The sequence below is a fragment of the Bison bison genome, unplaced genomic scaffold (genome assembly GCF_000754665.1).
Source record: "Bison bison bison isolate TAMUID 2011002044 unplaced genomic scaffold, Bison_UMD1.0 scf7180017864213, whole genome shotgun sequence".
Classification (NCBI taxonomy): Eukaryota; Metazoa; Chordata; class Mammalia; order Artiodactyla; family Bovidae; genus Bison; species Bison bison.
The window spans coordinates 4,112,015-4,128,417 of record NW_011494785.1 but is presented as its reverse complement, the minus strand read 5'-3'; the positions used below and the strand labels follow the sequence as shown (position 1 = coordinate 4,128,417).

The 16,403-nt window shown below is 53.7% G+C and overlaps 1 protein-coding gene across 1 annotated transcript in view; it reads right to left on the bottom strand.

Moving 5' to 3' along the window:
- The window catches only part of B4GALNT3 (beta-1,4-N-acetyl-galactosaminyl transferase 3), a 33,540-nt gene that overhangs the window by 12,817 nt on the left and 4,320 nt on the right, over nt 1-16,403 (bottom strand). Inside the window, exons 2-9 of the mRNA XM_010845213.1 lie at nt 11,642-11,745; nt 10,602-10,679; nt 3,393-3,488; nt 2,901-2,991; nt 2,423-2,523; nt 2,012-2,079; nt 596-674; nt 415-481 (exon numbers count right to left, since the gene is read on the bottom strand). Of these exons, the coding sequence (XP_010843515.1) occupies nt 415-481; nt 596-674; nt 2,012-2,079; nt 2,423-2,523; nt 2,901-2,991; nt 3,393-3,488; nt 10,602-10,679; nt 11,642-11,745 (684 nt within the window). The remainder of the gene's footprint in view (nt 1-414; nt 482-595; nt 675-2,011; nt 2,080-2,422; nt 2,524-2,900; nt 2,992-3,392; nt 3,489-10,601; nt 10,680-11,641; nt 11,746-16,403) is intronic.

Here is a 16,403-nt window from a genome sequence, read left to right as displayed (position 1 = left end):
GTCCACGGGCTGCAGCCGGAAAGCAGGTCAGCACGCTTTCTCCCCCTGGCCACGGCTGTGCAAGAACCATGGCGGCTCATCTGCAAAGCAGGGTCCTGGCCTCCCTCTGAAGTTTTTTTCACCTGGACTGAGCCTCACAGTTTCTGGAGCGCCTTGGAATCATGCAGACAATGCTGTGTGGAGGTGGATGGGCATTGTTCTGGGGTAAGGACTCCAAGAGCATGCAGAGGGTTCTCCCAGGTCACTGACCCCCGGGGGCTCAGGACCTCTGACCAAGGCGCTCCTTTGGCCTCTGCTCCTCATCCCGCACCCTTCACATTCGTGTTCTGGCCTCCACATGCCAGGCCCCCCAGCGGACAGAGCCCGGCAGGCTGGCCCACCTGGCCTCGTCCCCAGGCTGGGCAGGACACTCACTTGTGAAGAGGGACAGGGAAGCAGAGTCGATAATGCTGAACTTGGCCCCGGGGTCATTCCGCCGCCACTGGAAAGAGGCGAGGGTGGACATGAAGGGTTGGAGGTGGCTGATTGGGAACAAGGTTCAGGGAGCAGGCAGAGGGGTGGCCAGGTGGGTGCCGAGGGGACAGCGAACACTCACCGCGACTTCCACGTGGTCGGTGCCCTGGTCGTTCTGCTTGTGCAGCACCTCGAAGTAGTACCGGCGGGCAGCTGCCAGGCTGGCGGGAGAGACGGTATGGGGCTGCCTCCCAGCACCACACACGCCCGCCCCTCCCTCCTTGCTCCTGGCCCCTCAGACCTGCCGCTGAGCATCTGGGTCAGAATCCCCATCACCACTTACTGATGGGGCAGCCTCAGTTTTCCCTCCCGTGAGATGGGATAATGACAGCACAAACCTCCCAGAACACTCAGGGAGTCACGTGAAATAACAGTGCTATCCTCAGAGAGCTGTTCCCATGTGTAAGCACCAAGTGCATGTGTGTGTGTGTGTGTACACACTTAATTGTGTCTGACTCTGCAACCCTATAGACTATAGCCCGCCAGGCTCCTCTGTGCACGGGATTTTCCAGGCAAGAATACTGGAGCGGGTTGCCATTTCCTACTTCAAGGGATCTTCCCAACCCAGGGATTGAACCTGCGTCTTCTGTGCTTTGGTAGGTGGACTCTTCATCACTGAGCCACCTGGGGAGCCCATGCTACCCCTGTTTGTAGATGAGAATGCTGAGGTGCAGAAATCTTGGGTAATTTGCCCAAAGTCACCAGGTAATAAGTGGCCCCATTGGGGTTTGGACCCAGGAAGTTGGGTCTCAGCCCCGGTTCTCAGTTGCTCCCCTGAGCCGCATGGGCAGTGGTGACCACAGGGGCTGGCACGGCCAGTGCTCTGTGTGAGCTGGCCTGTTTCACCACCATCAACACCAGCACCGGCACCATCAAGCCCACACATGTTCTCGTGGGTGGGTGGGTGTGGGTGTGTGTGCATGCGTGCGTGTGTACCACCAGGTGGCGCTCTGAGGCTGGGCTAGTTCCCGCCCCAGCCACTCCAGGAACCATCAACCCACAAATGTTCTCACCGTGTGTGCATGCATGTGTGTGTGCAGACCACCAGGTGGCGCTCTGAGGCTGGGTTAGTTCACTCCCTAGCCACTACGGGCCTTCCCTCCAGCCTGCTCAGGGGTCCCCGCCATTCAGAATTTTGTGCAGCACAGAAAGCGCAGGGGGACTCTGGGCTGCACAGCTGTAGATCTTTCCAGAGATGGAGAAAACGGGAAGAGAGAAAGGAGACCCGTTCTGTTTCCCAGCCCTGAGTGCCACCCAATATCCATGTGACTCTCATTAAGTCACAGCCCTCTCTGGGCCTCAGGTCTTCATCTGTAAAGTGAAGAAAGATGGTCCAGAAGGTCTCTGTCATTCTCCTGAAATGCAGGGGGCCCTGGCTTGCTGGATCTCTGTGATGGGGGGTGGGTGGCAGAGGGGTCCTCCTGGAGCCCAGCTCCTAGCCTGCCTCTGTTCCGTAAGGAGGTTGAAGGATTTGCTGCTCATCACGACCCATACTCACCTGACTGGCTTCGAAATCTGACTCCGGAATTTTGCGAACTCTCCAGGGGCAGTCCACTCTTTTCCAGTCTGGAGGTGTGGGGAGAGGGGGAGGGTGGGAGTGATGAGTGAGGAGACAAGGAGAAAGGAGGGAGGTGGGAGGACGGAGGAGGGGAAATGCTGAGGGATGGAAGGGGGCTCGGGACCACTCGAGAAGCAACTGTCTTTCCTCGAAGTGCTCCCCCCAGTGCAACCCGAGAAACCACATGAATCCCCGGCACCAGGACCAGGATGGGTGTGGCCTAGACCTGAGTCTTCTCCAGGTCTGTTCCCTCCCACATCCTGTCCATGCCTCTGTAAGAGTGACCTGATGGAGGCGTGTGACCTGGCTCCTGGGGGGATGGGAGGGCCTGTGGGGCTGAGCGGACCCTACCTTGCCCACGCTGGCCAGCAGCCGCAGGCCGGAGACCTGGTCATCCCGGCTCAGCCAGAATTCTGCGTTGTCGTCGGCAGCGATGGCAAACTGGATCTCCCCTGGGCATGGGGGGTGGTTTTCCCAGGTGAGGGCAGGACGAGACTTCCCCTAGGGGGCACTCATGTCTCAGAGACTAAATTCTCTGTGGGGCCTTGTGCCAGCATGCCCGCTTTGTAAAGCAGGGGTTTCTATACCTGGGAGACTCCGTGGAGTCTCTGGGGACACTTACAGAGAGGAGTAAGGTAGTCTCGGATCAGGGTGTGCAAATCAGGGTGTGAAGTGGCCACCTGGGGGCGTGCATGAGGCCTCACCACGTCCAAACCCTGCTCCCCTGAAAGTGGGCTAACAGTCCAGCCAGCCCAGGGCAGGCCACATGCCCAGGCACCCCGAGAACTCGGACAGGAAGGGGAAGGGCAGGATGCGGGGCTGGCCTCACCGTCCGTGAAGGGGTGCAGGTAGCCGAAGATGCGGAGGCCGTAGTTGGTCCACTTGGGAGACACAGCCAGCTTCCTTAGGGTTGTGCGGATCTGTGCCAGGAAAGTGGGGGATCACTACCCAGGGAGGGAAGAGGAAAGTGAAGCAACAGGTCTGCTCAGGGCTGGTGGGACAATGGGAGGGAGGCAGGTGGAACCCGGGTACAGGCTCCCACGTGCTTCTTTATTCAGACCTTGAACAGTGCAGAACCGCACAACTGGATGTGATGGCCCCTGGGGAAACCATATTGTGAGCCATGAGGAAGGTAGGGAAATGGACAGGATCTCTCAGGAGGGAACAAGGGAGATAGTGTGGGCAGATGAAGGGCATCCATGGGATAAAAGGAAAGGAAGTGAACCAAAAAAAACAAGGGAAGAGGAGGAAGGCAGAAGTCACGGGGGGAGAGGAGTGGTGAGAGCCAGGAGCGGGGCAGGAGGGGGCAGGAGGCACTCACGTGGGGGTACAGGGGGAAGTGGAGGTTCCTCCGCAGCTGCTGGACGGAGCTGCCACACCAGTCCTCAAACACGTGCAGGTTGACACGGCCGCGGAACTGCGGGGGTGGGGAGGAGTGAGTGTGAGACAGAGGCCTGGCCTGCCCAGCCCAGCGCGCCTCACTGTTCAAGGTCACAGTCCACATTGGCCCCTTTCCCATCCTCGCGTCCGTGGCTGCGTGGCCTGGCCCCGAGGCCTGGTCTGTTTTTCTGGGCTTGCACGTGCTCACATACAGATGCACACACGCAGGTACATGCACACACACACACATACACTCCCGGCTCTTCCCACACAGGAAGGGGGCTGGTCTGCACCCCCCAGGCAAGGGGGGTTACGGGGCAGGACAGAGTGGCGGGAGGGAGGCGCCAGGCCGGGTTTCAACCGGTTTGGCCCCTTTCCCTTTGGTCTCATGGAGGAGGGCATGGCAACCCACTCCAGTATTCTTGCCTGGAAAATCCCACGGACAGAGGAGCCTGGTGGGCTACAGTCCATGGAGTTGCAAAGAGTCAGACATGACTGAAGCGACTTAGCACACACGCACGCCTTCAGTCTCAAAAGAGGAAAGCCGCATGGCTGTCTGGCCTGGGTGAAACCTCACCCCCCTGGTCTTTGAGCTGCCCCCTCAGCTGGCAGAAGGTCCTGAGGCTGGCTCACCAGAGAGTCAGAGCCTCTCATGGACCACCGCTCAGGTGCCTGGGGCTCAGGGCCAGCCAAGGGAAAGTAGGAGCAAGCAGGTCCCCTCCCCTCCTAGGCTAGGGGCTGGTGGGCACAGGACTGAGCTGGGAAGCACAGGGACCCCCTGGGGGAGAGGGAATGGGCAGGAAGCCAGGACTCCAGTGGGTGGAAGGGTGGAGAGTTGGGGAGGGGTGGGAGGGGGAACCTGTCCCGAATCACCTGAACACAGCGCTTCAGGTGATCCCATCTTATTCTCCCCTCTCCCCATGCCCCCCATCTCTAGATTATGGGAGGTGGACCCCATCAGGCCACACGAACAGGCCCTTCCTTCCCCCCATCAGATACCAAATCCCAGTGGCCTTAGGGAGACAGAGGAGGGGCTACCTGAACTGGAAGCCCTTCCCACATAGAAGGCCTTCAGCAAGAGCTCTGGAGGGAGGGATGGTGGTGGTGGGAGAGAGAAGGGACTGGTCAGAGCCCACCCCGCAATGGGACTGCCAAGACCTGAGGTGCAGCTGGAGGGGTCCCCCGTCCTCACTTGGAGAGCCTGTCACCCCATCCCCTCAGAACTTGGCTCCTCCCGCGCTCAGCAGCCTGGGGACCTTGGGGAGCAGCCATCGCTCCCTGGAATGTGAGTGTGGGGCTGGGGTGGGTGGGAGAGAGAATGCAGGCTGCTAGGTTGGGGGCGGCCTGGGGCTGCTTGGAAGAAAAGAATGGGGACATTGTGCCACTTCTGGGGAAATTCCTGAGTCCTATTTACAAGACTCAGTTGTCTCCTCCAAGCTGCGCCCCTCCCTGCCCCTCTCCGGGAGACTCTTGAGTCCACAGAAAACAAAGGGTGGAGGGGGACACCCCCAGAAATCTGCTTGTTCAGCCAGGAGGCCAGAGGCCACAGGGGCTGGGACAGGGGAAGGGCGAGGGAGGAGGGAGCTGGCTGCCCTCATCTGCCCCATGGCCTGAGCCACAGGGGAAACCCAGGCAGGTGGATGAAGTGTCCACATCCCGGGGGGTAAAGCCCTGATTCAGTCCAAAGCCCACCCTCCAGCCACCCCTCACCCCTCTTAGGCTCCAGGTGGGGGTCCCCTGAGGGACTAGTCAGAACCTTCTTACTCCCCAGGCCTTGATGGTGACCCCACCTTGGTTTGTGTCTCTCCAAGCCTTGGTGATGGACAGGGAAGCCTGGCATGCTGCGATTCATGGGGTCGCAAAGAGTTGGACACGACTGAGTGACTGAACTGAACTGAACTGAAGCTTTGGAGACATTGTGTCGGGCAGGGATGTAGGACTCAGGCTGGTCAGCACTGCCCCTTGCCCCCTTCTCACCATCCAGCAGGATTAAGGCCCAGGGAGGAGCACTGGTTACCGCCAGGGCCAGAGCACATCCATGGCCATAGACAGACATGAAACGTCCAGCCACAAGCAGCGGAGAAAATACCTGTTGAACCTTTTCCTCTCAGAGTTGACACTATTAAAGCCCAGAGAGGTAAACTGACTCCCCAAGGACACACAGCAATGAACCTGTGGAAATGGGAGGGCATCTAGGGGTGTGAATACTGCCTGTGGGTGCTCACCTGGGAACGTCCACGGCCTTGCACCACGACAGGGCCTCTGCCAGGCCTCGCTGGCCTCACAGAGCCTCCCAATAGGATGGAGGCGTCTCCCACCACGGATTTCCTCACACTGCCTGCAGAAGTGTCTTTCTAAAGACAGATCCGGGGACTGGCCTCACAATCCAGTGGCTAAGACTCCACTGCAAATAAGAGTTCACACGCTGTAACTAAAGATCCCGCAGGCTGCAAAGAAGACCTAAGACCCCACATGCTGCAACTGAGACTTGGTGCAGCCAAATAAATAAATAGAAACTGGGGGGAAAAAAAAGTTTCTAAAGACAGATCTGACCATGCCACTCTGCCGCTTTACACCTCTGAGGGTTCCCAGAGGCTTCTGGACAAAACCTGGCTTCCCGGCCTCGCCTCACCCCTCTCCCAGTCACACCTGCCCTCCACCCACACACACTCCTCTCTGCCTTTGCAAACAGATTCCTGGTTGGAAGGCCTTTTCCTTTCTTCCCCACCCAGCAAATTCTAGTTCATCCTTTAAGGCTCTTCTCAAATCCCTCTCTAGGCGTCTACAATTTCTCCAGGCAGAGTTACAGCTCCCTCCTCGGGACTCCTTGCACATCTTAATTATCCAAGGGAACAAGTGCTCAGAGCAGCTAAGCCTGGCGCCATATGTTCCTTCATTTATCCTATAAGCACTGGAGATGTTTGTACCAGTGTTGATGCAAAGATGGAAAGGGGTCCCTGGAGGAGAGAGACATGCAGAAGTATGAGCCACCTGTGCCAGGTTACTGCAGAGGCTGAGACGCAGAGGGTGTGAAGGTGGTCCACCCCCCGGGGCAGTGGGGCAGCCCAGCACTGGTGGGAGCGTGGACCAGGCTGCTGCTTGGCCAGATTCACACTTTCAAGACCAGCACACCTGGCAGGACCATGTGACCTCCACCCAGCAGGACAATTGAGGCCTGTACTCCGAACTCCTGTTTAGAGTCTCTACTGCCTCTTGATTCTTACTCACACCTGCCCCTCAAGTGAGCTCCCCTTGGGAATCAAGGGGCTCCCAACTCTGGATAAGAGATTTCTCTGGACGGAGGAAGCGACCAGAGCCCCATCTAGTGAAATCCTAGTGGGGGACATTACCCCCGTTTGAGGGGGGTAACCCTAACCCTAACCCTCTGCATCTCAGCCTCTGCAGTAACCCTGGCACAGGTGGCTCGTACTTCCGCATGTGTGACGGTGGGAGTTCAGGGCCCTGACAAAAGGCAGGTCTGATCTGCACACAAACGTCCACAGCAGCATTACTCCCAGGAGCTGAAAGCAGAAACAGCCCAAACACCCATTTCCGAGGATGAGATAGCGAGGTCCGTCCACACAGGGGAAGATTACTCAGCCAGAAAAAGGAATGAAGTTCTGATACAAACGCTGCCACACGGATGGGCCTTGAAAACATAATGCTAAGTAACACAAGCCAGACAAGACGGCCACGTACAGTACAAGTCTCTCTATAGGAAGAGAGTCCTCATATAGAGTCTATCTGAATGGGAAGATCCAGAGAGACAGATTAGACTAGCATTTCCTGGGGTCTGGGGACTGGGGGTAGTGAGGCTATTAGGTGAGGGGCTTCCCTTAGTGGTGACGAAAACCTATTAATATTAAATTGATAGTTACGGATGACAACTCTATGAATATACTAAGTGCTATTGACTTGTACACATTAATTGGGTGAATTATAGGGACTTCCCTGGTGGTCCAGAGGGTAAGAATCCACCTTCCAATGCAGGGGACCCAGGTTCAATCGCTGGTCAGAAAACCAACATCCCACATGCAACTGCAGCAACTAAGCTGGAGTGCTGCAACTAAGACCCATCACTGACAACAAATTCATATTTTTAAAATTATGAATTACACGGTATATGAACTATATCTCAATAAAACTGTTAGAGGAAAAAAAGGGGTGGGGTAGGGCCTGAGAAGGGAAGTCAGAATCCCAGCCCTTGGGAGAGAGATACCAAGTCACAGAGCCCACGCGACATGACCCGTGGACTCCAACTTGCTTTGATCTGACTCTATATCCACCACATTTCTTTCCTGTAACGATGTTGGCTTTGTAGGGGGAGCAGAGTAGCAGACAGTGTTCGGTCAGTAGACCGAATACCGACGGTAAGTGAATGCACTGCCATTGAGGTTTGTTAATTAGTGGGGTTCGCTAGTCAGAGTCTCATGATTTTAGCTGACAGGACAGTTTCTGAGGGCAGTTATGTCATGAAGCCCAGCCCGCCAGCTGTCCACTCCCTATCTGAACAGCAGAGTGATGACTAAGCCTGCTGCGCTGGAGAGCCACTTCTGGCCTCTGAGACTCTGAGCTGCCAGCTGAAGGCTGGGGAGGGGAGCTGGGCAAAGAAGAGACCACAGGCAGCCTTCCCGTGTTCTGTCCATGTTCACCCACAGGGGAGGGCGCAGGAGCTATGCCACCTTGCGGAGTGACTGGTCAACCCCTTTGGAAGCCATTGCCCAGAAAGGGGAGATAATAGTGCAGCCTGACAGCCCTGGACAGCCAGCAGATGTGCAGTAAAGCCCTTCCTGCTGAAACTGTAGGTCCAAAGGCAGGAGACAGGCAAGGAGAGGGAATAGAGGTCCCCACGGAGGGCTGGAGGGGAGGGCCCCACTGCAGCTGGACGGCTGCATGTGTGAGGACCTACGTGCCCTCATTGGTGAAATGAAAAGACTGGATTGGTGATTCCCTGAAGATTCATGAGAGATGTGAGGAGGATTTTATAAGCCACTTTCTTTTCTTCTTCTTTTTTTTTTTGGCTGTTTTGCGTGGCTTGTAGGATCTTAGTTCCCCCAGCCAGGGACTGAATCCCGGTCCTCGGCAGTGAGAGCATGGAGTCCTAACCACTGGACTGCCAGGGAATTCGCTGTAAGAAGCCACTTTTAATAATAAAATACCAAAGTCAGTGGAAATCAGGCATTTACCACCAAAAGGCTAAACACACCTACTAAAAGATCAACTATTCCTTTTAAAAGTTAACCACATTTTAATCACTATTTACTACTTATTACTGTTTTCATCGAGATATATATAGATATATCTCCAGAGCTTCCCTGACGGCTCAGTGGTAAAGAATCTGCCCACAATGCGAGAGACAGGGATTCGATCACTAGATTGGGAAGATCCCCCGGAGGAGGAAATGGCAACCCACTTCAGTATTCTTGCCTAGAAAATCCCATGGACAGATGAGCCTGGCAGGCTATAGACCATGGGGTCACAAAGAGTTGGACACAACAGAGCATGCAAGCAGATCATATACATCTCCATCTTTGACTGGCCAAGAAAAGCGGGAAAATTAATGATTAATAAATGCAGACTATGATGTAGTTAAAATCTTTCAAAATAATTGGTTCATTCAGAAAAATGATCCAAACTGGCCTCAAAGGAGAGAAGGCTGAATCGCTGGACCAGTGGTTTTCACAGTACTATCTCCAGGTGGGGTGGGGCCTAATTACCCGATGATGTCACCTGGTACAGGTGTGCCAGTGATGTAATCCACTCTCTCAGGATTTAACCAGAGGCAATTTCACGGTAGATAACCTACCATCATATTTCGCATAACACCACTGCCTTCACTCTCGCCCCGCAGCAAATGGGTGGACTGGAAAGGAAATCACCCAGGCAGTAGAGACCAACCTGTGATAGGTGTGGATGAAGACAACTGGCTGGCCGCCACCACCCGGCCAAGAGAGGCCTGGACAAGTTGCACGGTCCGACGCCCAAATTTAAAATGTTCACCCCCAAATCACTATGCTGCTCTGGAATGTCTGCACAAGCGTTTACTCCGGGTAATCTTGTGTCTGTAATAAACCTGCGAGCCTCCGTTTCTATACCAAGAGAAAAAGAATCTGTCCAGTCCAACATAAACAAGAGGTGTGATGATGGTTATGACAATTTTTATTCACACGTTTGACCGCTTCCTATAAAAATTTTCTAAAGCAAGAGTTTCCTAGCATATAGTCCCTCAGTGCACTGGTTTCATAGAGCACCAAAGTTGAATGGAAAAAGGCAGTTTGGGAGGTGACTAAGTTTGGTGCGTGCTGGGAGAAATGAAGTCAAATAGAGGATGACAGAACTCAGCATCTTTCATGTACTAACATGTATTTTCAGGAAGTGGATGTCTATAGATTTTAAATCATATTTCACAGTGGATTCCTTTCTGACTGGAGTATCTTATGGGACTTAATGGTCCAAGAAAGACAGTTTGGGAAGCCGAATTTTACGACTGGGGACTGGCATAGACATGAAAGTCCCATAGCTTTCTTGAGCTTTACTTTTCTCACCCATAAAATGAGGACACTACACTGTCCCACCGGGTCATAAAGCTGACAGGTTACACACAAAGCCCGGCACACGGTAGTACTTTTGTGCTTAGCTGCTCACTCGTGTCTCACTCTGTGTGACCCCATGGACTGTAGCCTGCCAGGTTCCTCTGTCCACAGGATTTTCCAGCAAGCATACTGGAGTGGATTCCAGGGGAATCTTCCCAGCCCAGGATTGAACCTCCTGCATTGGCAGGTGGATTCTTTACCACCGAGCCACCTGGGAAGCCCCTAGGTGGAAAACTTTAATAAAAACCACTTCTGTCTGTTAGTTAAGGAAGAAAATTCAGTGAGCCTGGACTCTAACTTTTTTCTTCAAATTAGACGACAAAAAACTTTTTTTTTGGCTCACTGAGCTGCATGTGGGATCTTAGTTCCCCAACCAGGGATCAATCCCAAACCCCCTACAGTGGAAGTGCAGAGTCTTAACCACTGGACCGCCAGGGAAGCCCCTAGATGAAAAACTTTAATAATAACCACTAGAATAAAATGCTCTGTGGCCTCTGGAGTGACCTACTAATATCAACACTGTTTTTTTAACCCTGCCTTTCAAGGAGCAGCCTCACCTCTGAGAGCCAGGGCACCGGCTTATTCCACTTCAGGTAGCTGCTGTTTCCACTCCCACCACGTGCTGAGCCTGGGTCCTGACAGAACAGAGAAGAATGAACTTGGTGGGAATATGAAGGGGGCGATAGGACCGGGGCCCCTTGAATGTGCCTGAGGGGGTGCAGAGGGTCAAGAGACATAGTCCCGCTGTCGGAAGCTTGTCAACTTAAGGACATTCCTGTTTCTGGCCCACACACTGTCCCTCACCAACACACCTCCAACATATACTTCTGGGATGTTTCTGCTTTCCTGACTTTTCTCAGTCTTCCCATACCAAAAGCATTCTTTTCTAATTAGACCAGGCTCTCCTGAGGACAGGGACCCTGCCTCCCTCTTCCTCTACACCCCCTTAGGGTGCAACTCATTTATCCTAACATTTGTCCCCCTGGGGACACCCCAACTCTTCCCTACCCTGTAGGTCCATGGGGTCAGTTAGGCTCTGGTCCAGCCTTGGGGGCAGTATCTGTTCTAGGCTCAGAAGCTCAACCTTACGGCTCCAAGCTGAACTGACCTTGAGTTCCCAAACCCCCACCCAGAGCTGCTTCTGGGGACCAGCAGCCCAAGAAACACTATCAGGAAAACGCTCCATTATTTGCAGCTATTTTCAGGGAGGGGTGTCTGTCTACCACATCATCTGTGACTCTTGGCTGCCAGCATCCGGGATTGTGACTGGAGGACCAGCCCAGTCATCCTAGCAGGAGGCGAGACGTGCTGGTCCTTCCTCCAGCCCCTGTTCTTGCAGAGATGGAGGCCACATCCCTGGACAGCTCAGACTTGGGCATCTTGAAGACATAATAAAGGCTTTGAGGAGGGAGGGCAGGATGGATATCTCTACCCACAAGGTAGGAGAGCCCAGGACGCCAGTCTGCCATCCAGGGCGTCCCTCTGCTCTGCTTCTCCTAACACGGGAAAGTGGAGGATGCCCTCAGGGCTATGTGGGTGGGTGGTGGGGGACCCGAGTTAAGGCAGCAGCAAGGGGACAGCTGACCCTGCCACGTACCTTGGGGCCCAGCCTCTGGGGACGGTAGAACTGCAGATTTGGGTCCACAGCCGGAATGTTTCTGCTGGCCAGAGCCTTGGCCAGCTCCCTCCAGCTGCCGTACCCTGAGGAGAGGAAAGAGGAAGAGAGGAACAAGGTCAGTATGACCCGAAGACCGCATATATCCATGAGACTCAGGGCAGGAAAACTGAGGGAATGGTATTCCTTCTGCTGCTCCTCACGGCTGGCTGTGGGGGTGGGGGTGTTGGGAGACAGTTACACCTTGGCCAAGGTCAACATGGCAGAAAGCGAGGACATGAGCTCATCTCCTGTTGGGATTTGCTGTCTTTCCTAAGTCAGAGAGGGAGCCAGGCCGGGTGAAAGCGGAGCTTTGTCCTGCCGCGGTGACCACCACAGGCTGCCTCTCCAGGCCTAATTTGCCCAAAAACCAAGGAAGAGTCTCACAGGATGGTGGAGCTAAGCTTTTTCCCTCCGCAACTTTCCCTCCTCCAAGCCAGGGAGCCAGCGGGGTTGTCTGACTGGGAGGCCCTCCCCCTGCCCACCGCTAGTTGCTGGGCAGCTGGATGGGCCAGAGATAGGGGTGGGGGCAGGGAAGGGTGAGCCAGGACCTGGCGCCCACCAATCGGATCTAGCAACAGCCTGAGTCGTGAGATTCGAGGACCGGCTCCTCCTGGACTGACCTGGAGGCTGTGAGCCGGCTGACGCCTGTGCCCTCACACACAACCCGAGAAGGTCCCAGCCACACCACAGTGAGAGCGAGGGGACACGCGCGCATTCACCATCACGCAGAGGGGCTGCCAAGGGTGGGGTGGGAGAGTCAGAATTCAGCCGTCAGCACTGATGTCCACGGGGGGCTGGGGCCGCTCCCAGGTGAGCAGGATGGAGACTTTGATATGTGGAAACATGAGCCAGAATCACAGGCTTCCAGGAGCTGGGAGGGGCTTTCAAGACCACCTACTCGGGACTTCCCTGGGGGTCCAGTGGCTGGGACCCTGGGCTTCCAGTGCAGGGGGCCTGGGCTTGATCCCTGGTCAGGGAACTAGATCCCACATGCCACAATTAAAACTCGGCGCAGCCAAGAAAAAAAACAAGACCACCTAGTCCTCATTTCAGGTGAGGAAATGGAACCCCAGTTATCTGGGCAGCAAACACAGTCAACCCCCTGTCCATGAGGAGTATGTTTAAGACCCCCCCACAGCAGATATCCTAAAACCACACAGAGTATCAAACTACATATATATGCTGTTTATTCCTACACACCTATGATTAAGTTTAATTAGACACGGTGAGAGATTAACAATATGGAAAGTAAAATAGAACAATAATACAGTGTATCGTAATAAAAGTTATATGAGTCACTCTGTACAAATATTTTACTGTACAAAGTGAATGCCTTTGCCGTCTTAACTGAGCACTTATCATGCACTGAAGCTATAACTTGAGCAGTTTCAGGTTTGACAGCAAAACCAGTACAAATTTCTTTTCCCTTCTTCACAATTTCAGGAGTAGAAGATTTGCTCTTGCTGTAGGTCTTAGCAACCTTGGTATATGATTTTTTTTTTCTTTATTAGGTTTCATCTCTTCACTTAAAAGAAGCACTTTAAGGGACTTCCCTGGTGGTCCAGTGGTTAAGACCTTGCACTTCCACTACTGGGAGCACAGGTTCGATCCCTGCTCTGGGGAACTAAGATCCCACAGGCCACATAGCATGGTCAAAAGGAGGCAACGCGTTAAGGCTTCGCTTTGGCAAATTCACATCCCCAGCATTACTACTCTTGCACTTCAGGGACAGTATTAAGTTGAGTAAGAGTCACCTGAACACAAGCAGTGCAATGCCAGGACAGTCTGATAGCCGAGATGGCCACTAGGAGACCAACGGGGCGGGATGTGGGGGAGAAAGAGGGTGGCCCACCTCCTGGGCAGGACTGGACAGTGAGAGATTTCATCACACTGATCAGAACAGCACACAACTGAAAGCTTATGAATCGCTCACTTCTGGAATGTTCAATTTAATATTTTCAGACTGTGGTTGACCCTGGGTAACGGGAACATTAAAAGTGAAATCATGTCATGGATCGGGGCAAGCACTATAGTTCGGACGGAAACCACTTTGCTGCAAAGGTGCAGGAACCTCTGCAACAGCTTCCTCAAGATGCCCCTAGGACAGCGACTTCCCTGGGGGTCCAGGGCTAAGACTCCACGCTCCCAATGCAGGGGGCCCGGGTTCTATCCCTGGTCAGGGAACTCGATCCCACCTATCGCAACTAAGAGTTCCCTGCTGTAACTACAGATCCCGTGGACCACAACGAAGACCTAGCACAGCCAAAAAAGCAAATACATAAATGTTTTTAAATGAACCCCCAGGACACCACAGCGGGTGCTGCGTGAGAGTGAGACTGGCACCACTGGCCCCTAGGAGCCAAGAGCTGCCCGGAGGCCGAAGCATCCTAGGACCTCCACACCAGCACTGGTAGAGACACCGCCAGCCAAGCAGACACAGAGGAAAGAGCACAGCCCACAAACACAGGCCACAGCAGGTAGACACCAGCATTTTGCCCAGGTGTGTGTGTGAGTGACTCTGGGAGAGGGAGCTGGACAGTGGGGTGCAGTGGGGGCTTTTCTTTCCCACTCTGGGGGTGGCCCCTCAGGGTTTCCTTCGCACCTCCCAGGCATGATCTCATCTGAGCCTTGCAGAACCTGGGGAGATGAGCCAGGTCTGATTACCCCCCTGCACAGATGGGGAAAGAGACGCCGAGACCTGAAGGTCACAGAGTCCACTGCTGTTGCAAAGCCAGGGTCAGCCCAGACAGCCTGTCTATCTCACCGGCCAGTCTTTCCTCGTCCAGCCTACATTTTCTCCTGGGGATGCTGTCTGGGGAAGACTGTGGGGAATCTGGCAGGCAGAGGTCTTAGCTGGAGATTGGTGCCCCTGGGTTTCTACGCAGACATTAGCCGTCTGCTGCTGTTGTGTTTATTGAGACTTTTGCAGGTTTATCCCACCGCATCAAGGTCTCTGCTGTTTCCATGGCGGGCCAGCTGGCAGGCAGAAACAGGTCATACTAGTTCAACGCAGAGAGATGTTTTAGGGAAGCAGGATTCTGGGGCTGGTGATGTGAGATGAGGACAGGGGAGGGGGGCAAAAGGAGGAAGAATGTTCCGGAGCTGGTCCTGACTTTCTGCACGAGCTCACAGGAGAGATGCTTGTCCCCCACTAACCCTGCTCAGACACCACTAATGATGGAGCCCCGTCTCTGCCTAGGCCCCGGGGGCTCTGGGTTAGTGGCTGGGGCAGGGGGACATGTGATTCACACCGTGGGAGGGGAGGGTGGACAGGCACTGCCTTGTCTCTGCCTGGGGACGATTGGGTCACCTGTTCCTTGACTCTGTGTGGTGACTGAAGACCATCTCCTTGTAGACACAGGCATGAAAACACAACTCTGAAAACATAATGCACCACATTCTCACACACAGGGGTTCCTGTGTGTCTCACACCCACATTCTTTCCCACAGACTTGTCTTCACTTCCGGCCAAATTCTCTGGCTCCTGGAAGTCACGCAGAAGGCAAGATGACTTGCCCTATGGTCAATGGACTCTCACCATGGTCTCACCATGCCTTGTCCTTATGTTTGCTGGGAAGGGACAAGGAACACCTGCTCCTGGACCAAACTCTGGATGGGCTCCTCTGAGCTCTCTTTTTGACTAGGCCTTGTCCTTAAGCCCTGTCCTTGGCCTGCCCAGCCCAGGTTTTAGGAAGAATCCTGTTAAGTCTGCTTATAGAATTCCCCCTATCCTTGATAGTTGAACCTGATAGGTAGCCAGGGTCCTGTTAGGCTTTGCTGGCAGGAGTCCCCCAGCCTGATGGCTCCTCCTGGTCACTTCCCATCCGCTGACCCCTCACTCTGCCTATGCACTGTGAATCCCCAGCTGCCTTTGCTGTCTTTGGAACTGAGCTTAGCTCTATACCATGGTCTTTCTCCCATACTGTGACAGTTTCGAGTTCAATCTGTCACCTTTAACTTGTGCCTGGCTCTACTTATGTCTCTCTTTTTAAAAAAATTATTTATTTATTTTAATTGGAGGATAATTACTTTACAATATTGTGATGGGTTTTGCCATACATCAGTATGAACCATGTATGAACAGGCATACATGTGTCTCCTCCATCCTGAACACCCCTCCCACCTCCCTCCCCACCTTATCCCTCTAGGTTGTCCCAGAGCACCAGCTTTGGGTGCCCAGCATCATACACCAAACTCGCATGGGTCATCTATTTTACATATGGTAATGTGCCAGGAGAAATATCAATAACCTCGGATATGCAGATGACACCACCCTTATGGCAGAAAGCAAAGAACAAAAGAGCCTTTTGATGAAAGTGAAAGAGGAGACCGAAAAAGTTGGCTTAAAGCTCAACATTCAGAAAACTAAGATCATGGCATCCGGTCCCATCACTTCATGGCAAATAGATGGGGAAACAGTGGAAACAGTGGCTGACTTTATTTTTTGGGCTCCAAAATTACTGCAGATGGTGATTGCAGCCATGAAATTAAAAGACGCTTGCTCCTTGGAAGGAAAGTTATAACCAACCTAGACAGCATATTCAAAAGCAGAGACATTACTTTGCCAACAAAGGTCCGTCTAGTCAAGGCTATGGTTTTTCCAGTGGTCATGTATGGATGTGAGAGTTGGACTATAAAGAAAGCTGAGTGCCTAAGAATTGATGCTTTTGAACTGTGGTGTTGGAGAAGACCTTGAGAGTCC